Source organism: Salmo salar, chromosome 06, assembly GCF_965601325.2.
Source record: "Salmo salar chromosome 06, fSalSal1, whole genome shotgun sequence".
In the NCBI taxonomy this organism is placed as follows: domain Eukaryota; kingdom Metazoa; phylum Chordata; class Actinopteri; order Salmoniformes; family Salmonidae; genus Salmo; species Salmo salar.
In genome coordinates, this window is record NC_138296.1 from 42908702 (window position 1) to 42930836 (window position 22135).

At 46.1% G+C, this 22135-nt stretch overlaps 1 protein-coding gene across 1 annotated transcript in view; it reads left to right on the top strand.

Moving 5' to 3' along the window:
- The window catches only part of LOC106607330 (protein tweety homolog 3), a 69184-nt gene that overhangs the window by 39687 nt on the left and 7362 nt on the right, over window positions 1-22135 (top strand). The window contains exons 6-13 of the mRNA XM_045720545.2: window positions 1113-1185; window positions 1798-1873; window positions 5880-5935; window positions 7213-7305; window positions 8272-8364; window positions 11587-11723; window positions 15799-15975; window positions 16594-16672. Coding sequence (XP_045576501.1) covers window positions 1113-1185; window positions 1798-1873; window positions 5880-5935; window positions 7213-7305; window positions 8272-8364; window positions 11587-11723; window positions 15799-15975; window positions 16594-16672 — 784 coding nt within the window. The remainder of the gene's footprint in view (window positions 1-1112; window positions 1186-1797; window positions 1874-5879; window positions 5936-7212; window positions 7306-8271; window positions 8365-11586; window positions 11724-15798; window positions 15976-16593; window positions 16673-22135) is intronic.

The window sequence follows — 22135 nt, forward strand, 5'->3', positions numbered from 1 at the left end:
ATTATAAATAATTTGGAACCGTGTAAACACTAAATAAATGATAAGTAATACCAGAGAGGCTGTTCTAACGGGAAAACATGTGTAAAGACTTTATTACAGCATAGCAAAGATTAAAAACAGCCGAATCTGTGAAATTGTTTATCCGACTTGTTGTGGTTGCGTGAGGCTTGGTGCTCACGGAATCAGTAGGTTATTAAGCAAACACTCAAACACTCACAGGCAACAGAAGCATGATCTGTCTTATTTATGTAGATGTATATGGATGATTTATAAAGCCAATCCCATTTAACATTTAGGACTATTGATTATAGACCTAATTAAGTTTCCTCTCTCCTCACTTTTCTTAGACAATTAAGGCAGGAGCTGTTTTCTTGTCTCCAATCTCTGCTGCTGCCTCCCACATATGCTAGCTAACTTTGCTATTATGCACATGATTTAGGAAAAGCACCAATTCAACAGCGTACTGATATTTCAGAACCACGGACAGCGACCACTATCCAACGCGGGAGCAAGCGCATTTGTTATAAAGTAATATTATTTTATTAGTGTTGCACCATTGTTCTTAGGTAATATAACCATATACAATTTCAGTAGCACGTCTTAGTGATGGACTGTGCCATCCCCATGGCTTCCACAATGGATTAGTCCACTCAGACAGGTGCCAATCAGACAGATGTCTTGTAGACAATGATGGTAAATAAAAACGAAAGAAATCTCGGTCAACCAAAAAAATCTACTAAATGGGGTCAGCCCTAAAATGTGCACGCGGATACATGCGGTTCTTCACTTTGATCTCAAAACAAGTGCATCAACTCGCGGTCGCTCGTGCCTGTCAATGCAATAGAATCCTCCTCCGATGCGCTCTGCCTATAACAGAATCTCACTTTTTTTCCCGGTATGTTGCATTGAAAGGCACCAATATTATGTTGATTCGATCACAATTCCCACAGTAGAGGGAAACGTTGATAGTGTAAACCAACAGGGTGAATCTGTAGTAAAGTTGAGTGAAGTTCAATATCGTGCGTCTCTGTGCGGGCTGGTATGTCTTCTGGGCGGCAGTCCTGTTCTAACCTCTGTCCTCCCTCCCTCTCTCTCTCTCTCTCCTTCCCCAGAGTGTGTCTTCTGGGCATCCTGGCTCTGGTCATCAGCTGGGCCTCCCTGGGTCTGGAGTTGGCTGTGTCTGCTGTGAGTGTCTCCATGGGAACATGGCTCTATATCTCTATGTTGAGGCTTGGAACCCAGAGCTCAGTCCCAGTAGTGTGGGAGTTAGAACCTGTACAACCTTTTACCTGAGTCACTGCAGTGGGCCAGCTGACACTGAACAAAATAGAATGTTTGGCATAAGGTACTATCAGTATGATTCATGAAGTTAGGTTTGTTAACACTTGCCAAGTTTATCTAGGGACAATTGCGAGGCAGACTAGCTACTACAATTTATAGCTGGTACAGTGTGCCGTTCATTGTGCGCGGCATGCCTTTATCAAATATTTAGGACCCAGTGGGATCTGTCTTTATGCAAATCCCCCTCCCACACCATTTCAAATGGATAATTCCCTCCCCTGCATATGAATCAGAGATGACCCCCCCCCCCCACCCCTGCCTCGTCTTCCTTCTGGGACACGATGGTGAATGCGATCTTTCTTATCTCCTGATGGAATCCTCCAGTGAGACTGATTATCCTACAGGCTATGCATTCTCATTATTCTAACTACTGTGTTGTTGGGAAAGGTCCTGTTGTGCTTTCTGACTGTTTGGTTTTTCCCCACCGTGGGAATGTGTTTTACTCCCTCTCTGCAGACCTCCAGTGACTTCTGCGTTGCTCCTGACATGTTCGTCACCCAAATGACCGAACAGTATGGCGTGCTCAATAAAGGTATAGATTCGTTAAGAGAATCGCCAGTGGCTTAGATTCCTCACGTTTTATTGTGAGATCAATCATAAAGTGAAATACAGACACTGCTCTCTGTGAGATTCACTTCTAACTCTACTTTTTAAGTTGCTTGTGCAAGAACGCTGAGAGGCAGGTTTTTGTTAAATTTCTCACAGTCACAAGCTTTCATATCCTGTTTGTTTTGGAGGAGGACCGTCTGCTGGCTGAATTGCGTTCTCTCTCTCCAACTTGACAGAACACTACAACAGTTGTAGAAAACAGAAAATCGTTGTAGGGGGAAATGCATAACACCAATGACAAGTCTGGCTCGAACACTGTCTGTCTGTGATAAAAATATGTGTTTCTTTTGTCGTGGGATACTCTCGTCTGAATGTTTTTGATAGCTCTGACAAATGATTGGATTCATTCCCTTCAGTAGCATACACGCTGGGATATGATGCAGACAATGACAGAGCAACGACACAAATGCCTAAAGAGCTTTAATATGTGCCAGACAAGCCCAATCACTGTGATGCTTAATCAATCTCCCATCCTACCCTGGGGAGAGAGAGAAACCTGTTTCTATTCTCTGGCCAGCAGTGAAATGTATTGCTTTCAGATTTATGGACTTGGGCTGGGGTGCATGAGCTACCTCCTCAAACCTGTAATAGGACTCAATAAATTACCCCCGGAGCATCTGTGGCCGGGCAGACAAGCCAGGGGTGACGGGCCGCGCTGCATTTTAAGTGTCTAAAACAGCCCGTGGCGTAATTGGCCAATCTGGTCCCATGATGAGGAGAGAGAGATGGAGCCAGGGGTGTGTGAAGGGGGGGGGGGTGTGTGTGTGTGTGTGTGTGTGTGTGTGTGTGTGTGTGTGTGTGAATGAGATAAGACCAGTGGAGGAGGGGGATGAGGAGAGACATGTTATGGTGAGGGAGGAAGGCCGGCAGGCAGGCAGAGAGAGGGGGGGGGGGTGTGTGTGTGTGTGTGTGTGTGTTTCTACTGCAGTCGACGGTATCTGTGGAAAAGTACTGCGTAATTTAACACAGTCACCAGTAGGGCTGAGAATTGCCAGGGACGATATAATCACCATACTTAGGTGCCTTGCAATTCACACAAGGGAGCCATGAGAAAACAAGTTTTGATCAGTCGTGGAAATAAGTGCTGAATACAAATTGGCTCCATATTTCATATAAGAAGCTATGAAGTAAAAATACTTGCGTTTTGCAGGTACAGCCAACTAGCGCAAAAATAATATTGCGATATTGTCAAAACGATACATGGTCAAAAATACCCCCGATATGTAACTGTATTGATTAACCACGTTTTCCCCCCAACAGTAGTACCCAGTTAGTGTCATCCTCTTTCTAAATCACCACTCCATAGTCAAGTCATTGCTGGAGAGAATAGAGCTCTCTACCCTGTCATTGTGAAGCCCTCTCTGCCTACTCTCAATAGGAACACTAGACGAGGAGTTCCAGTAAGGAAAGCCAACATTAACTGTAGATCCTGGCTAGTGGAACTGTTGTTAAGACCTATGCGCATCATCTCTGTTCAGTACAGTAGCTTCACCCGCTGCCTTGGGGCTGGACTCGGGCAATCAGGGGTGTTACTGCTTCCTGTTTCCCCTGCGTGTTAACATGCCTGTGTGTTTATACGCAGAAATGGAAATGATTTCAGAAGAATGTAAGGTGGTTGAGACTCAGAAGGGAGCTGAACGTTTATGTGGCGTCGTAAGACTTGATTTTAAATTGGCACGCCGTTGGTGATATGACTGAGAGAGTCTCTCTCTTCAACAGGGTGTCCGGTACATGTTTGTGACCCCCCTAAGAATGACCTTGCCTTCCACCCCTAAGGTTGTTCTCAATCTGCAAACGGCAGCCTTTGAAAAGGTCGCCCTTTTTCGTTCCCTTTTATTCCGTTCTGTCCTTATTTCAAACCTGTCACTCGACGTCAGGCGAAGAAAGTGGCCGTCCTGGACGAGCCGTTGGTTTTATTACTGCATGCCATTTCCTGTTTTATTTTTGCCCTGGTAAACAAACTCTAACAGGCTATACTTCACTCTGCAACAGCTCAGGTTCCATTGTTCATCTTATCTGTTGTCCCTCGCTGGCTGTAACATGTATCTTTACTGCCCTGTCCAAACCCCACCAGAAAGGCTGTTCTATTCTCCCGCTTTCTGCTTAATGTTTCAGCTGTTGTTTCTCTTTTACATCACTCTGCCATTATGGTAGTAAAATCCTCAACCCAGTTATTGCAGCTCCCACAAAGATAAGTTATGAGTCTGTCATCTCTGACTGGCTGCTTTAAACACTATTACAAGCCGTAAAGGAGAGGTCTCCTATTCAGCCTGTTGTATATGGCCATCCAAGGATATCATTGAATGAGCAGTTCATTTCCCTTGTCAGTGCCATAATTACACTGTTTATGAGACTCACAGGAAGGGAGCTCAGTTTAGAGTAGCTACGGCAGATGTGAACTGGCCTATCCGTAACCAGGGCAGACTTGCTCTTCTCTCTACCTGTGTGTGGGTGTGGGTGGGTGGGTGGGTGGGTATCCGGAACCCATTTGACTGTGTGGTAATCAGTGGACGTCACAGACCAGTGTGACATCAGAAATAGGATGCCATGTGTTATGTTGGTGGTGATATTCTCTGTGATTAGTACTGGGGACCAGAAGGAGAGCCACTCTGATTCAAACCTCTGCCATGCTGTGCTATGTTTGAGTCACGCACTCCCAAATATCATTATTTATTCAATTGCATGAGTGTGTGGGTGAGAATACATGTCTCCTTCTCAAACCGTCCCAGATTGAGTTCCCTAAAGCAGGATACTGTTAATCCTACTGGCACAGTGTGCCTGACCGTGCTGCTAGCTAACCAATTAGCATTGTTTACGGAGCTCTGAACCGTCCCCATCGACCCAGGTTCTGTCCTAAATGGCACCCGATTCCCTATATAGTGCTCTACTACTATTGACCAGGGTGTAGGGTAGGGTGACGTTAGACACGCAACCCCAATCTCCTCTCCTCACGAGCCCCCAGTCTCCTCTCCTCACGAGCCCCCAGTCTCCTCTCCTCACGAGCCCCCAGTCTCCTCTCCTCACGAGCCCCCAGTCTCCTCTCCTCACGAGCCCCCAGTCTCCTCTCCTCACGAGCCCCCCCCAGTCTCCTCTCCTCACGAGCCCCCCCCCAGTCTCCTCTCCTCACGAGCCCCCCCCAGTCTCCTCTCCTCACGAGCCCCCCCCCAGTCTCCTCTCCTCACGAGCCCCCCCCCAGTCTCCTCTCCTCACGAGCCCCCCCCCAGTCTCCTCTCCTCACGAGCCCCCCCCAGTCTCCTCTCGAGCCCCCCCCAGTCTCCTCTCGAGCCCCCCCCAGTCTCCTCTCGAGCCCCCCCCAGTCTCCTCTCGAGCCCCCCCCAGTCTCCTCACGAGCCCCCCCCAGTCTCCTCTCCTCACGAGCCCCCCAGTCTCCTCACGAGCCCCCCCAGTCTCCTCACGAGCCCCCCCAGTCTCCTCTCCTCACGAGCCCCCAGCTAATCGGCAGCCATTGATTACTCTGCAGGCCCTCCCAAAGAACATTATTTACCCTCCTTCAGAAAAGCAACCCCAAAAAATAACCCAATCTCTGTCCGTCTCTCTGTCTCTGGGGAAGCTGACCTGAGACGATACCACATCGCTGTAGGTTATGGGGTTCACCAGCTGACATTCAGTAGACTGGGCACTGCTTCAGGCAGTGGCATATAAAGGCTATGGGATGTCAAGGTCAGGGAATAGAAATACCATCCAGTAAGTCAACATGGTGGTGAATGAGAGCTCCCACATACTGCAGCTTCTAAAGGACCTGCTTTCACAGTAGAAATGGTTGGAGAGAAAACATGATGGCCTCTGTGAGAATGTGTTCATGCAATTCACCTTCTAGTCACTGTACTACTAGAACTATCTAGACTGAGGTTGTCTGTGGTACTGCTCACATCATCTGATCCAGTCCTGTTGTGTGTGTTTTTCCACAGACATTTTGCAGTACTACATGACATGCAGTGTGGGCCAAACCAACCCTTTCCAACAGGTAGGCTACTTCAAACAGACCATCATATTTTAGCAAAGCGCTTTGATATAGGCCTCACAGACACCAGGGATGTTGGTTTTATAACGTGTTTAGTATTCATATCTTTTTCAGTATACAGTATATGCGTGATTCAGGCTAGCCTGTGACTTTGATGCCGGTTATAATTTATCTGATCTAATGAGGCTAAACAGTGAGATGACTCTCATCTAGCTAATGCGCCTCACCACGTACATACTGTATAATGTATGCACATATCTTCTCTCTCATCTATGACCTCCGAATGACCTCTGCGTGTAAATGAGGCGATCCCATTGGGCGAAAGGAAGGGAGATGATGATCACACGCGGCCTTTATAGATTCATCTGTGGACTGCCGTCTCAGATGAACATTTCACACCAACGCCTCGGACCCAGCGGGCGAAGTTGGTGGAAATGACGTCATTAGTGCCTGTTCTGGCTGAAAGTACAGTCTTAATAAGAGGAGTAAGACTAGTCAACAACCGCTACTTCTGAGGGAAAATATCGTCTTTCCACTTAGACTTTGTTGCTTTTTATTGGCTCGTTAAAGTGTCGCAAAACGGAGATCTTAAAACATATTTCCCAGAAAAGCTTTTTGTTCAAAGAATACTGGTCAAGGCTGTCTTCAGGGAGGCAGCTATGGAGTAATGCAGAGAGATTGTGTAAGAAACAGACTGTCGAGGGATCTTTTTGTGCCTTTTAAAGTAAATGAGTCATTTTTGGGGGGCCACAAAAAGCATATTATGACGTACACTCACTGTACCAGTCCAACTAGAGAAGAGCAGTCTTGCTGAAAGGCACTCCCTGTGCACTCCCTGTGCCTTTCATCTTTTAGGCCAAATGTCAGCTTTTCCTGGAGGTTTAAATGTAGAACTGCGAAACAGCCACTCAGGCCATTGCCAGGGTGAAATATGAACGTGATTTGAAGACCCTACCGTAAGACCCTATCCGTGACTTGCTTTTAATGGATTAGTATTTCTTTCCTCTTCTCAGTGCAGCACAAGCCCAGGCTAGCTATCACCGCTATATCTGTTAAGAAAAAAAGAGTTGATACATAGTGAGTGTAATATATCTCACCGGTACCAGGGTGTCAATGTGTCGACATTGGGTTGAGTGTAAAGGGATATATTTGACCATCAGAAAGGACTATGACTTTTTTTTTTCTTCCTGTGTTAGGGTCAGGAGTTTCTCACAAAGACATTGAACAAGTAGCCATGCCATGTCTGATACAGGCGGTTGTGTTTCCCTCTTGTGTTGTAGAAGTTGTCCGGGAGCCACAAAGCCTTAGTGGAGATGCAGGACGACGTGTCTGAGCTGCTCCGCTCGGCCACCAGAGAGTACCCCCAAACCAAGGTGAACGTCCTGACTCCTGAGATCCATCACTTTACATCCTGCTGCGAACGCCACCTGCCAGTGTACTGATACTACTGTATACCTGCTGGCTCAGTCACGCCACACAAACACACCCTGCCTTTCCCCCTGGTCTGGATACACCGGCTGTACTATTGTAGCAATTCTAAAGGGTTGAACAGTCCACTGAATGGAACCAATGGACCAAGAGGCAGAGAGAGGGAGGAGACGAGTGCACCTGGCCACAAAAGTCTGCTGGCACTTCACCTTTGCCTTATGCTCATGTTACTTTCACTGGCGTCCTCTGTACAGCCCAGTGTTGTATTGTCCAGCGCTGATCTTTCCACTGTGTGCACAGAGCAACAAATGAGGCCTGACATTTGGGACGGTGTTGGAAAATCGAGAGAGGCAGGCCTACTTCAGTGGCACGGTGAAGAGACAAAACGCTGAGTTCATGGAAACATTTCATGTACTGTTGGGCTACCAGAGATGTAGAACTCTATCAACACTCATCAGCCCTCGTGTCCCATTTAGTCATTTAAAATAGACCTCTGGACAGACGCTGTTCTCTGCCGGGCCGTTACAGTCCATCGGAGAATCAGGACGTGGTTTGTTATTACACCTGGTGCAGACAGACGGCGGTAGAGCCTAAGTTTGAGCTTTCGGAGGAAGTACCTTCATTTCAATGGAATGGGGTGCGCACCATTAAAACCCTGGAGTCTGTCTGCGCGAGGCGTCAGGGTTGCTGACTCTGTTCTGGTTTGGGAGTTTTCCCAAAGTTTCGCTACTTTTGATGACGTCATACCAACCTTCTTTACTAGTTTAAGTAGGACACCACAATTAAGTACTGCCAGTATCTCTCTCATACACTCACACGCACACTGAGACAGTGGTCTGGCCTAATTTGCTGTGTTAAATGTCGACCTGGCCCTGTTTTAAAGTGTATGTGTGTTTGTGTGTGTCTTGCAGGGGAATCTAGAACAGATCCAGGGGGTGCTGAACACCACAGAGATCGGCCTGCATCAGCTCACTGCCCTGGTGGACTGCCGAAGCCTTCACATGGTGAGCTGCCTTCCTGCCTGGGACACCAGGGGGACCATGGCTAACATCCGTACTCCACAGGGGATGCCGTATGGCCTCTGTGTTGCGTGGTCACGGTCTACATGTGTACATATCCCTCTCTGGGGATGTGGTTGTTAGCATGTACGGTACATTCGGTGCATGTCCAGTCCGATGATGTTTGCAGATGTGTGCGCAAGCTGTGTCTAAACGGTCCAGTGAGTCGTTGCGTGACCTGCAATTGGCTTTCCCTCAGCCTGTGTGATGGAGAGGACCACGTTCACGGTTCACACTCCTGTGCACGTGCGTCTGTGCTCCGCTCCGCTGAGCTCAACTCTGCTCCACTGCTCTTGGTTCAACCCTGTATTCAGACCTGCCCCTCTCTGCCTGCAGTGCATCCGCCGCCCTGGGCTGGGCTGCATATCTCTTTGATCTGTAGTAGCAGCCCTCCCTGACAGCTCTTCACGTCCTCCCCTGTTAACCCCTATGTGGCCGGTGCCCTGCCTGGGTCTCACTGTTCCTACTGTCACTCTCACTCTCATCCCCACCACTCACAGTCAAGCAGTAGCCCAGGAGCTTCCATTCGGCCTAAACCAGAGCCACTTTCAGTAGCAGATAGAAATGTCATGACGTGAACAGAGCTGACGTGGCTTGTTCTTCTACAGAGAGGGATGTTTGTTCTGCGTTGTATATTTCTTTCTGAACATTGTGCTGAGCGTGACCCAGGAGGATGGTGTAACGCGCCTGCCACTACGTCACATGTAAGCGTGCTGCACCTAGAGGGAACAACCAAGACGTCTCTCAGTGCAAATGCAGGAAGCAGAAGCGGCCGTCATGAAATGTTTTCTTTAAAAGCTGGACAATATTATTCCCAACTTCCTCTGCTTTTGTCATGTTGAATAGCGCTCCTGGGTATTGCACATGTTGTCGAGCTACTTCCTCTCGATAATGACTGTAATTTGCTTGGCTCTGAAGCAAGGCGCTGGAAAAGCACCGTCTTGGCCTGCTTTCACTCCTCCACGCGATGTATCATTAAATAGTCATGGACAACCTCCCTCCCCCAGCTTGTGTAGCATGTGTGTCAGATAAGGGCGCTGTGTACAGTAATCCTGTGTAGCAGACAGGCAAAATGTAGCCTCTGTTTGGTAGGTTAGTTGTGTTTCTATGAAGTGATGTGAACCTCTAGCCTGTGCACTAGTTGTCATAGATAGACCAGACGGTAGTGATGGGAGGAAAGTTCCATGCCCGTTACATAACGGGTTATTATTTTTGAAGGTATATCTCATAGTTTTGACAATATCGCAATATTATTTTTGCGCTAGTTGGCTGTACCTGCACCACAACTCCAGTATTTGTCCTTCATAGCTTGTTCTCCATCTTCTTTATAAATAGGGAGGCCATTTTGTTTTCAGCACTTGTATTTCCGTGACTGTTCCAAACTCATTTTCTCATGGCACTGTCTTGTCCCTCTGCAGCAGCAATATTTTTGAATGATCGACTCGCAATAAAGTCACAGTATCGAATCGCAGTACATGTTAGAATTGTGAGAATCGCAATACATATCGTATTGGCCCTACTAGACAGCGGACTGTACTATGTGCAGACAGATCTGTGACCATGTTACTGGTATTGTAAAACTTCACATTTGCTCATGCACAATTGCATCACTGTCCTGTCATACAGGCCTACTGTACGATGTATGTATGTATGTATGTATGTATGTACAGTTGAAGTCGGAAGTTTACATTTTTACATTTTAGTCATTTAGCAGACGCTCTTATCCAGAGCATACATTTCATACAATTTTTTATTTTTCTTTCTGTACTGGCCCACCGTGGGAATCGAACCCACAACCCTGGCGTTGCACACACCATGCTGGCGTTGCAAACACCATGCTCTACCAACTGAGCCACAGGGAAGGCATACGCCATACGCGTTTACATACGCCAAATACATTTCAACTCATTTTTTCACAATTCCTGACATGGCGTCGTGAGGAAGGAAAATAATGTGGATATATTGAAGCAACATCTCAAGACATCAGTCAGGATGTTAAAGCTTGGTCGCAAATGGGTCTTCCAAATGAACAATGACCCCAAGCATACTTCCAAAGTTGTGGCAAAATGGCTTAAGGACAACAAAGTCAAGGTATTGGAGTGGCCATCACAAAGCCCTGACCTCAACCCTAAAGAAAATTTATGGGGAGAACTGAAAAGGCGTGTGCAAGCAAGGAGGCCTACAAACCTGACTCAGTTACACCAGCTCTGCCAGGAGGAATGGGCCAAAATTCACCCAACTTTTTGTGGGAAGCTTGTGGAAGGCTACCTGAAACGTTTGACCCAAGTTAAACAATTTAAAGGCAATGCTACCAAATACTAATTGAGGGTATGTACATTTCTGACCCATTGGGAATGTGATGAAAGAAATAAAAGCTGAAATATATCATTCTCTACTAATATTCTGACATTTCACATTCTTAAAATAAAGTGATGATCCTAACTGACCTAAGACAGGGAATTTTTACTATGATTAAATGTCAGGAATTGCGTACTGTGATCATAAATAATGTCAGGTACCATTATAAATGTCTTGTCTGTTGCTGTGTTGTGTTCCAGGACTAGGTTCAGGCTATAACAGGGTTGTGTTGTGTTCCAGGACTAGGTCCAGGCTATAACAGGGTTGTGTTGTGTTCCAGGACTATGTCTAGGCTATAACAGGCTTGTGTTATTAACTGTGTTGCTGTGTTGTGTTCCAGGACTATGTCCAGGCTATAACAGGCTTGTGTTATTAACTGTGTTGCTGTGTTGTGTTCCAGGACTATGTCCAGGCTATAACAGGCTTGTGTTATTAACTGTGTTGCTGTGTTCCAGGACTATGTCCAGGCTATAACAGGCTTGTGTTATTAACTGTGTTGCTGTGTTGTGTTCCAGGACTATGTCCAGGCTATAACAGGCTTGTGTTATTAACTGTGTTGCTGTGTTGTGTTCCAGGACTATGTCCAGGCTATAACAGGCTTGTGTTATTAACTGTGTTGCTGTGTTCCAGGACTATGTCCAGGCTATAACAGGCTTGTGTTATTAACTGTGTTGCTGTGTTGTGTTCCAGGACTATGTCCAGGCTATAACAGGCTTGTGTTATTAACTGTGTTGCTGTGTTGTGTTCCAGGACTATGTCCAGGCTATAACAGGCTTGTGTTATTAACTGTGTTGTTGTGTTGTGTTCCAGGACTATGTCCAGGCTATAACAGGCTTGTGTTATGATGGACTGGAGGGCCTGATCTACCTGGTGCTCTTCTCCTTCGTCACGGCTCTCATGTTCAGCTCCATCGTCTGCAGCCTACCTCACACCTGGAACAACAAGAGGTCAGAACCCATCCACCGTACACACCACTATCCTCCAGTACCACATACAGTCCGTCCAATTGGACCTCAATGCTATTTCTGTTTCTATGTTAGTGTTCCATGTCTATGAGGAAAATGGTTCGGAAAATAAGCGATGTTTTGAAGTATTTCAGGGTTTGAGAAACCATTTAGAATTGCTTCCAATCTAACTCATACATTAGTTCATAGAGCTTTTGCCTGAACCACGGACTGTAGCCTCTTAAGTCCCATTTTTACATTACACGGAAATGACTCAAATGATAATGATATGCCTGTAAACAGACAGAGACAATACTATTATAGAATTTAATAGTTTTTTCCTGAAGAGTTTCTAAACCCCAGACTGTTAGCTGCTTAAAGTCTTCCGTTGCTAGTGTGTGGAACACTGGCAGCGAGTTCCATGGGACCTGGCCAGGAGGGCCCAGCTGCTTCCCCAAATATATCACTTCCTGTTATCCCCCTCTCCCTAATCGTGCAAAGCTTTGCCTAAGTCTATTGCAACCTTTGCATGGAGGGGTGTAATTTTGGAGGTTGACGTTGTACTTTATGAAATCCATCTGATTTCCCTCCGCTGGGCGACCCGATCAGCAGCAGATGGGGAGGATTAATCATAATGCCTTGTAAGAGACGAGAGTTAGCTGTCCCAGGTCACGTCTCCAGTTTAACTCCACTCTGTAATTAGCAGAGTTCTGAGGATACTGGTGAATATGTTCTGTTCTGCAGTTTGATCCCAGCTCGCTGTTCCTGTTATACAGCAAAGGGTTTTTTATAGGAATGCATCTTCTAAATGACATACAGTTGTTTGAGTAATAACTCATTGTTTTAATGACGCATGTAGTTCTTAATAACCCGCCATTAAGCTTTACTGCTTTTAATGCCATAAGCCATTCCATTGATATGTTTTATATATGAACACGGTAATGTTGGAAATTAGTTATACCCCCTCCCCACTACATACTGTCTTTGTAATGTTCTGTATGGGTGAAAGCGTGCTGCTGCCCTGAATGGGATGATGTCATTAATTAGCTGTGTGGAGGAGAACCCTGTGGGTGGTGTGTTGAACACTAGAGGGAGACAAGCTCCACCATGTCATCATCATCATCAGCGCTATTCACTGCAGCACCACAAGGGCTATTTCTGTCTTCTTTTGTTGTCCATGTTTTATACAGTGAGGGGGGGAAAGTATTTGATCCCCTGCTGATTTTGTACGTTTGCCCACTGACAAAGAAATGATCAGTCTATAATTTTAATGGTAGGTTTATTTGAACAGTGAGAGACAGAATAACAACACAAAAATCCAGAAAAACGCATGTCAAAAATGTTATAAAATGATTTGCATTTTAACGAGGGAAATAAGTATTTGACCCCTCTGCAAAACATGACTTAGTACTTGGTGGCAAAACCCTTGTTGGCAATCACAGAGGTCAGACGTTTCTTGTAGTTGGCCACCAGGTTTGCACACATCTCAGGAGGGATTTTGTCCCTCCTGAGATTATAGGCCCTACACCCAAACAAGGGCACTGCGTTCATCCACCTCTGGCCTGCTCGCCTCCCTACCTCTGAGGAAGCACAGTTCCCGCTCAGCCCAGTCAAAACTGTTCGCTGCTCTGGCACCCCAACGGTGGAACAAGCTCCCTCACGACGCCAGGACAGCGGAGTCAATCACCACCTTCCAGAGACACCTGAAACCCAACCTCTTTAAGGAATACCTAGGATAGGATAAAGTAATCCTTCTAACCCCCCCCTACCCTCCCCCCCTTAAAAGATTTAGATGCACTATTGTAAAGTGGTTGTTCCACTGGATACCATAAGGTGAATCCACCAATTTGTAAGTCGCTCTGGATAAGAGCGTCTGCTAAATGACTTAAATGTAAATGTCCCACTCCTCTTTGTAGATCTTCTCCAAGTCATTAAGGTTTCGAGGCTGACGTTTGGCAACTCGAACCTTCAGCTCCCTCCACAGATTGTCTATGGGATTAAGGTCTGGAGACTGGCTAGGCCACTCCAGGACCTTAATGTGCTTCTTCTTGAGCCACTCCTTTGTTGCCTTGGCCGTGTGTTTTGGGTCATTCTCATGCTGGAATACCCATCCACGACCCATTTTCAATGCCCTGGCTGAGGGAAGGAGGTTCTCACCCAAGATTTGACGGTACATGGCCCCGTCCATCGTCCCTTTGATGCGGTGAAGTTGTCCTGGCCCCTTAGCAGAAAAACACCCCCAAAGCATAATGTTTCCACCTCCATGTTTGAGGGTGGGGATGGTGTTCTTGGGGTCATAGGCAGCATTCCTCCTCCTCCAAACACGGCGAGTTGAGTTGATGCCAAAGAGCTCCATTTTGGTCTCATCTGACCACAACACTTTCACCCAGTTGTCCTCTGAATTATTCAGATGTTCATTGGCAAACTTCAGACGGGCATGTATATGTGCTTTCTTGAGCAGGGGGACCTTGCGGGCGCTGCAGGATTTCAGTCCTTCACGGCGTAGTGTGTTACCAGTTGTTTTCTTGATGACTATGGTCCCAGCTGCCTTGAGATCATTGACAAGAGCCTCCCGTGTAGTTCTGGCCTGATTCCTCATCGTTCTCATGATCATTGCAACTCCACAAGGTGAGATCTTGCATGGAAGCCCCAGGCCGAGGGAGATTGACAGTTCTTTTGTGTTTCTTCTATTTGCAAATAATCGCACCAACTGTCATCACCTTCTCACCAAGCTGCTTGGCGATGGTCTTGTAGCCCATTCCAGCCTTGTGTAGGTCTACAATCTTGTCCCTGACATCCTTGGAGAGCTCTTTGGTCTTGGCCATGGTGGAGAGTTTGGAATCTGATTGATTGATTGCTTCTGTGGACAGGTGTCTTTTATACAGGTAACAAGCTGAGATTAGGAGCACTCCCTTTAAGAGTGTGCTCCTAATCTCAGCTCGTTACCTGTATAAAATACACCTGGGAGCCAGAAATCTTTCTGATTGAGAGGGGATCAAATACTTATTTCCCTCATTAAAATGCAAATCAATTTATAACATTTTTGACATGCGTTTTTCAGGATTTTTTTGTTGTTATTCTGTCTCTCACTGTTCAAATAAACCTACCATTAAAATTGTAGACTGATCATTTCTTTGTCAGTGGGCAAACGTACAAAATCAGCAGGGGATCAAATACTTTTCCCCCTCACTGTACCTTGACCGTTGTGCTACAGGGGGAAATGTCTTTGTTTTTTGAAAATGTGACAATGTGGGCTTTCAGTGGTGCCCTTGCGCTAGTCACAAACACAGCTCACGTTTGAACAGAAATGACAAAGTAAACCAATCCGTATTGTAGCAGATCAATCTGTAATATTTGTGTGGAAACAGAATACGTTTATCTTAGTGGAGCGTGGTTTTATTCCTTAAGCTCAGCGGGGATTTGCTGCGTTCCCTTTTTCAAAGAGAAGACATCTTTCGTCTCCCCTTGGGCAGTGAAGAAATTGACTAGAAACGTGGCCGTGGATGAATGCAAAACGTGACTGTGAATGTGCCTGTTTTTGTGCCGCTGCTGCTCTCCCCATCAGTGGGAGAGGGCTCCACCTTGTGGCCGTTTGTCGCTCTGCAGGGTTGTAGTCAATTCCATTTCAATTTGGAAATAAACTGTCATTCTAATTTTTGTCCCCCACAATGAAATTGAGAACGGGACAGTGGATGTGTCCTTGTCCGTTTGTGCGTTCGTCACACGCAATAGCCCGAGTTTGACAAAACTTGGGTGAATGATGCATCTTTCCATAGAGATCCAGCATTTACAAAATTACGCAGATTTTCCCAAGGCAGGAGCTATAGTAATTAACTGAAATGTGTTAGTCACATGTAATATCTCAATTGGTCCAAGCAGGGGGCGCTGCATCCTTAGGGTATGACATGTTTTCTGTTGCCTTTTCCTCAATGATTTTCTATGAGAAAATGTGGAAGTCAGATTGGAATTTCTGTTTTCTTCCTGAATTGAAACGGAATTGACTCCAACCCTGGTAGTATGTGTCCTGGTGGATGTGTGACTCAGCAGTGTCTCGCTCTCTCTCTCTCTGTCTCTATAGGAACGAGGCGGACAGCGAGGAGGAGTCCGTGTCCCACGGAAGCAGACTGCAGAACCACGACAACCTGTACCGCGTCCACATGCCCAGCCTGTACAGCTGTGGCAGCAGCTACGGCAGCGAGACCAGCATCCCTGCTGCAGCACACACCGTTAGCAACGCCCCCGTCACGGAGTACATGTGAGTACAGTAACACCAATCCCATGGAACACTCGTCTCAAAGACAATCGCTGGGGAACAGTGGGTGCACTTCCCCTCCACTTTCTCAGTGTTGAAAGGTTCAAAGCAGGCTGTGGTGGTGAGGATTGAGGAATGTGAGATACCATGTGACCCAGGGCTGTACTAGCACAGCCTCCACGTTTAGGGCACCGCTGAGAAAGAGAGGAGCTGTGCTCAGCTCTCCCTAGAGGATCACATTCTGGCGGCCACGAGCGATGCAGCTGTTGCTCTCCAGCTGTGGCCCTTTGAAACCCAACAGCCTTATGAATGGACCTCTTAGGATGGAGGCTGGGGGAGGGGTTTTGGTGGATTGTACAGTACAGTACAGCCATGGATGTTCTGTGGGGTTCTGTGTCTGTGGTGCCTGTAGGGGTTTAAATGGTATCATGAACTGTTTGTATATGTGGGTGTACGTGCTTCTGTGCCATGGAAAGTATATTTTGAGGGTCGGTAAGTCATGTACGTGTTTGTGCACCTGTTTCTGTGCGTGCGTGCGTGTGTGCGCGCGCAGGTTCTGCAGGTGTAGTTCCATCCCCGCCTGTGATTAACCGTGGAGTGTGTGTGTGTTCTGTTACACAGGACCCAGAATGCCAATGCCTTCCAGAACCCGCGGTGTGAGAACACCCCACTGATAGAGAGAGAGTCCCCTCCTCCCTCGGTAAGTGTCCCAATGTCTACGTTAAACACTGATGGACAGAACCCCTCCACTGACTGGGTCATTTGGCAGCCGTTGTGTAGGACACGATAATGATGATGATGAAAGATCTTTCCGATGAGATCTTGTTTTAAAGTAAACAGTCTGCCAACGGGGCCTGGTTTTGGAAATGATGTCTGTGTAGTCGGTGTTTTGTTTTTGCCTCTTATTTTGACATATTCAAGTGAGTTTGGCTCACAGTAAGAGCTAGAGTCAACATGACGATCCTAGCCACCAGTCTCCATAGGTTGTGTGTTGTAAGTCAACCTGGATCCCTCTGTCAGTGGTCCCTGGTCCTCCCTGGCCGGTTGCTCTCCTGTCCTGGAGGCTGAGCCCCTCCTTGCTGTCAGTGTGTCTGCTTGGGCCTAGGCTCTGCGCTGTGCATCTTCTCTATACTGTCTTGTCGCTGTTGTTTTCTTTCCTGCAAACCCACACACAGTTGTATTTGACTGCCGGCATGGACAGTTACAGCCGCAACAGCTGGCAGTTAAAGCCCTCGGCGAGTGAGAGATCGTTTTGGTAACCTCCTCTGCTATGCTAACAGGTACAGACAATGCCCCCCCCCCCCACCCACCTTCACTTACTGGCCTGTGTTCCCCCCAAACCAAGTCTACTCCCCCCAACCCCAACCACCCACACCCTATCCAGAGTTACCTGCCACCCCACTGCCCTCCTCTGTCTTGCTAGTGTAACACCTCACCTAACGCGTGTCCCCTGACTGTGCCCTTGGGCAGCATGCCTTCCTATCCCCCAGCTCTGCAGCTGTTTTAGGTGGTACACGTCACGTTCTTGTCCTGCCTTCAGGCCCCACCATGGCCTTTCTTTCATGAACATTTAAGCCTACGTCCGACAAAAAACGACATCCACGTAACTGCGTTGCAGTCTGCCGAGCCCTTCAGACTGTTGCATTCCCCTTTCCACCTGAACCAGGCAGGGTCTGGAAAGGAGTGGACACTGTGAATGACATCTGAGTGGACTTCTTTAGGGATTGACGGTTTTGAAAAAGGAACGAGTTAATTACTGTAGAAGAGAACAACTTTATCCAGTTTGTTGCCAGGAGATTCCCCTGGTCCAGGACTTGTACTGGTTCATTTTGGAAGTCTTGAGTTATTCTGTGAGCCAGAACATCTTTCTGCTATTGTCAGGTTGTTCCACCTATGTCTCAGTCTCTCTCCTGGCCTTCAGAGCTCATAGATGTACACTATAAAGGGTAGAATGGCTCCTGAGTGTGGAGTGGGATGATCTCCACCTCACTTTACCTCTAAGTCGAAGAGACTCCCATTGAAAGTCATGATGATCTGGAAAGTCCACTTTTCAGTACAACCGTGTGCAGGATATAACGTCTGGTTATATCCAGTTGGCCGAGCATGATGCTGGCAACGCTGATGATCATAGGTACACGCATGACTGCAAGTCCCTTTGGATAACAGCTGAATGGCATGTATATTATATAGGTGCTATAGGCAAGTGGAATAAGTCCTGTTAGTTCTGTAAACCTGTCACATCCTTTCACAGAGTATGTACTGCAAGTGCACCTGGTTTTGTGTCTGCTCCTTCCTTTGCAATAAATACATTGTAATGTACACAGATGTGACATCCCAACCCAATTCCAGTATGGTTTATTATCTCTAAGTACAGTATGATAAGCCCTTACTTTCCCATGTAGAAACATACTATATATACACTGGATCGATAGATGTATACGGTAGGTATGGTAGGTAGGATACGATTGCTGGATACAGTAGATACGATAGATAGATACTGTAGGTAGGTAGGTAGGTAGGTAGGTAGGTAGGTAGGTAGGTAGGTAGGTAGGTAGGTACGATGGATGGGTAGGTAGGTACGATGGATGGGTAGACATGGTAGATAGATAGGATACGATGGATGGATACAGTAGATATGATAGGTAGATACGGTAGCTAGGTAGATAGATACGGTAGCTAGGTACAGTTGAAATCGGAAGTTTACATACACTTAGGTTGGAGTCATTAAAACTCGTTTTTTAACCACTCCACAAATGTCTTGTTAACAAACTATAGTTTTGGCAAGTCGGTTAGGACATCTACTTTGTGCATGACACAAGTCATTTTTCCAACAATTGTTTACAGACAGATTATTTCACTTATAATTCACTGTATCACAATTCCAGTGGGTCAGAAGTTTACATACACTAAGTTGACTGTGCCTTTAAACAGCTTGGAAAATTCCAGAAAATGATGCCATGGCTTTAGAAGCTTCTGATAGGCTAATTGACGTCATTTGAGTCAATTGGAGGTGTACCTGTGGATGTATTTCAAGGCCTACCTTCAAACTCAGTGCCTCTTTCCTTGACATCATAGGAAAATCAAAAGAAATCAGACAAGTCTTCAGAAAACAAATTGTAGACCTCCACAAGTCTGGTTCATCCTTGGGAGCAATTTCCAAACACCTGAAGGTACCACGTTCATCTGTATAAACAATAGTATGCAAGTATAATCACCATGGGACCACACAGCTGTCATACCGCTCAGGAAGGAGACGCGTTCTATCTCCTAGAGATGAACGTACTTTGGTGCGAAAAGTGCAAATCAATCCCAGAACAACAGCAAAGGACCTTGTAAAGATGCTGGAGGAAACGGGTACAAAAGTATCTATATCCACAGAATAACGAGTCCTATATTGACAACCTGAATGGCCGCTCAGCAAGGAAGAAGCCACTGCTCAAAAACCGCCATAAAAAAACAGACTATGGTTTGCAACTGCACATGGGAACAGAGATTGTACTTTTTGGAGAAATGTCCTCTGGTCTGATGAAAAAAATAGAACTGTTTGGCCATAATGAACATTGTTATGTTTGGAGGAAAAGGGGAAGGTTTGCAAGCCAAAGAACACCATCGCAACCGTGAAGCACGGGAGTGGCGGCAGCATGTTTGGTGGGTGCTTTGCTGCAGGAGGGACTGGTGCACTTCACAAAAAAGATGGCATATTGAGGAAGGAAAGTTATGTGGCTATATTGAAGCAACATCTCAAGACATCGGTCAGGAAGTTAAAGCGTGGTTGCAAATGGGTCTTCCAAATGGACAATGACACCAAGCATACTTCCAAGGTTGTGGCAAAATGGCTTAAGTAACAACAAAGTCAAGGTATTGGAGTGGCCGTCACAAAGCCCTGACCTCAATCCTATAGAAAATGTGTGGGAAGAACTGAAAAAGCGTGTGCGAGCAAGGAGGCCTACAAACCTGACTCAGTTACACCAGCTCTGTCAGGAGGTATGGGCCAAAATTCACCCAACTTATTGTGGGAAGCTTGTGTAAGGCTCCCTGAAACGTTTGACCCATGTTAAAGGATGCTACCAAATACTAATTGAGTGTATGTAAACTTCTGACCCCCTGGGAATGTGATGAAAGAAATAAAAGCTGAAATAAATAATTATCTACTATTATTCTGACATTTCACATTCTTAAAATAAAGTGTCACTCCTAACTGACCTAAGAAAGGGAATTTTACCAGGATTAAATGTCAGGAATTGTGAAAAACTGAGTTTAAACGTATTTGGCAAAGGCGTATGTAAACTTCCGACTTCAACTGTAGATCGATAGATAGATACGCTGGACGGATACGATGGGTAGATACGCTGGACGGATACGATGGGTAGATACGCTGGCGGACGGGGGACGGTGCACGATGGGTAGATACGGTAGACACGGGGACGGTGCCGGGTAGATACGGTAGACACGATGGATAGATACGGTAGACACGATGGATAGATACGGTAGACACGATGGATAGATACGGTAGACACGATGGATAGATACGGTAGACACGATGGATAGATACGGTAGACACGATGGATAGATACGGTAGACACGATGGATAGATACGGTAGATTAGATAGATTAGATATTATACGGTAGACACGATGGATAGGATATGGTGGATACGATGGACAGACACGATGGACAGATACGGTAGACGGACACGATGGATAGATACGGTAGACGGACACGATGGACAGATACGGTAGACGGACACGATGGACAGATACGATGGTAGACGGACACGATGGACAGATACGATGGTAGACGGACACGATGGACAGATACGATGGTAGACGGACACGATGGACAGATACGATGGTAGACGGACACGATGGACAGATACGATGGTAGACGGACACGATGGACAGATACGATGGTAGACGGACACGATGGACAGATACGATGGTAGACGGACACGATGGACAGATACGATGGTAGACGGACACGATGGACAGATACGATGGTAGACGGACACGATGGACAGATACGATGGTAGACGGACACGATGGACAGTTACGGTGGATAGTTACGGTAGGTAGATACGGTGGATAGATACGGTAGGTAGATACGATGGATAGATACGGTAGGTAGATACGATGGATAGATACGGTAGGTAGACACGATGGATAGATACGGTAGGTAGATACGGTAGATAGTTACGGTAGATAGTTACGATAGGTAGATACTATAGGTAGATACGGTAAATACGATGGATAGATACGGTAGATAGTTACGATAGGTAGATACTGTAGGTAGATACGGTAGATACGGTAGATAGTTACGGTAGATACTGTAAATACGATGGATAGATACGGTAGGTAGATACGATGGATAGATACGGTAGGTAGATACGGTAGGTAGTTACGATGGATAGATACGGTAGGTAGACACGATGGATAGATACGGTAGGTAGACACGATGGATAGATACGGTAGGTAGACACGGGGATCGGGATAGTTACGGTAGATAGTTACGATAGGTAGATACGGTAAATACGATGGATAGATACGGTAGATAGTTACGATAGGTAGATACTGTAGGTAGATACGGTAGATAGTTACGGTAGATACGGTAGATAGTTAAGGTAGATACGGTAGATACTGTAAATAAGATGGATAGATACGGTAGATAGTTACGATCGGTAGATATGGTAGGTAGATATGGTAGGTAGATACTGTTGGTAGGTACTGTAGATACTGTAGGTAGACACTAGATACTGTAGGTAGATACTGTAGGTAGATAGTGTAGGTAGATAGTGTAGGTAGATACTATATGTAGATAGTGTAGGTAGATACTAGTGGTAGATACTAGTGGTAGATGCTATAGATACTATATGTAGATACTGTAGGTAGATACTAGTGGTAGATACTGTATGTAGATACTGTAGGTCGATACTAGTGGTAGATACTAGTGGTAGGTACTGTATGTAGATACTAGTGGTAGATACTAGTGGTAGATACTGTAGGTAGATACTAGTGGTAGATACTGTAGGTAGATACTAGTGGTAGATACTGTAGGTAGGTACTGTAGGTAGATACTAGTGGTAGATACTAGTGGTAGGTACTGTAGGTAGATACTGTAGGTAGATACGGTAGATAGTTACGGTAGATACGGTAGATACTGTAAATAA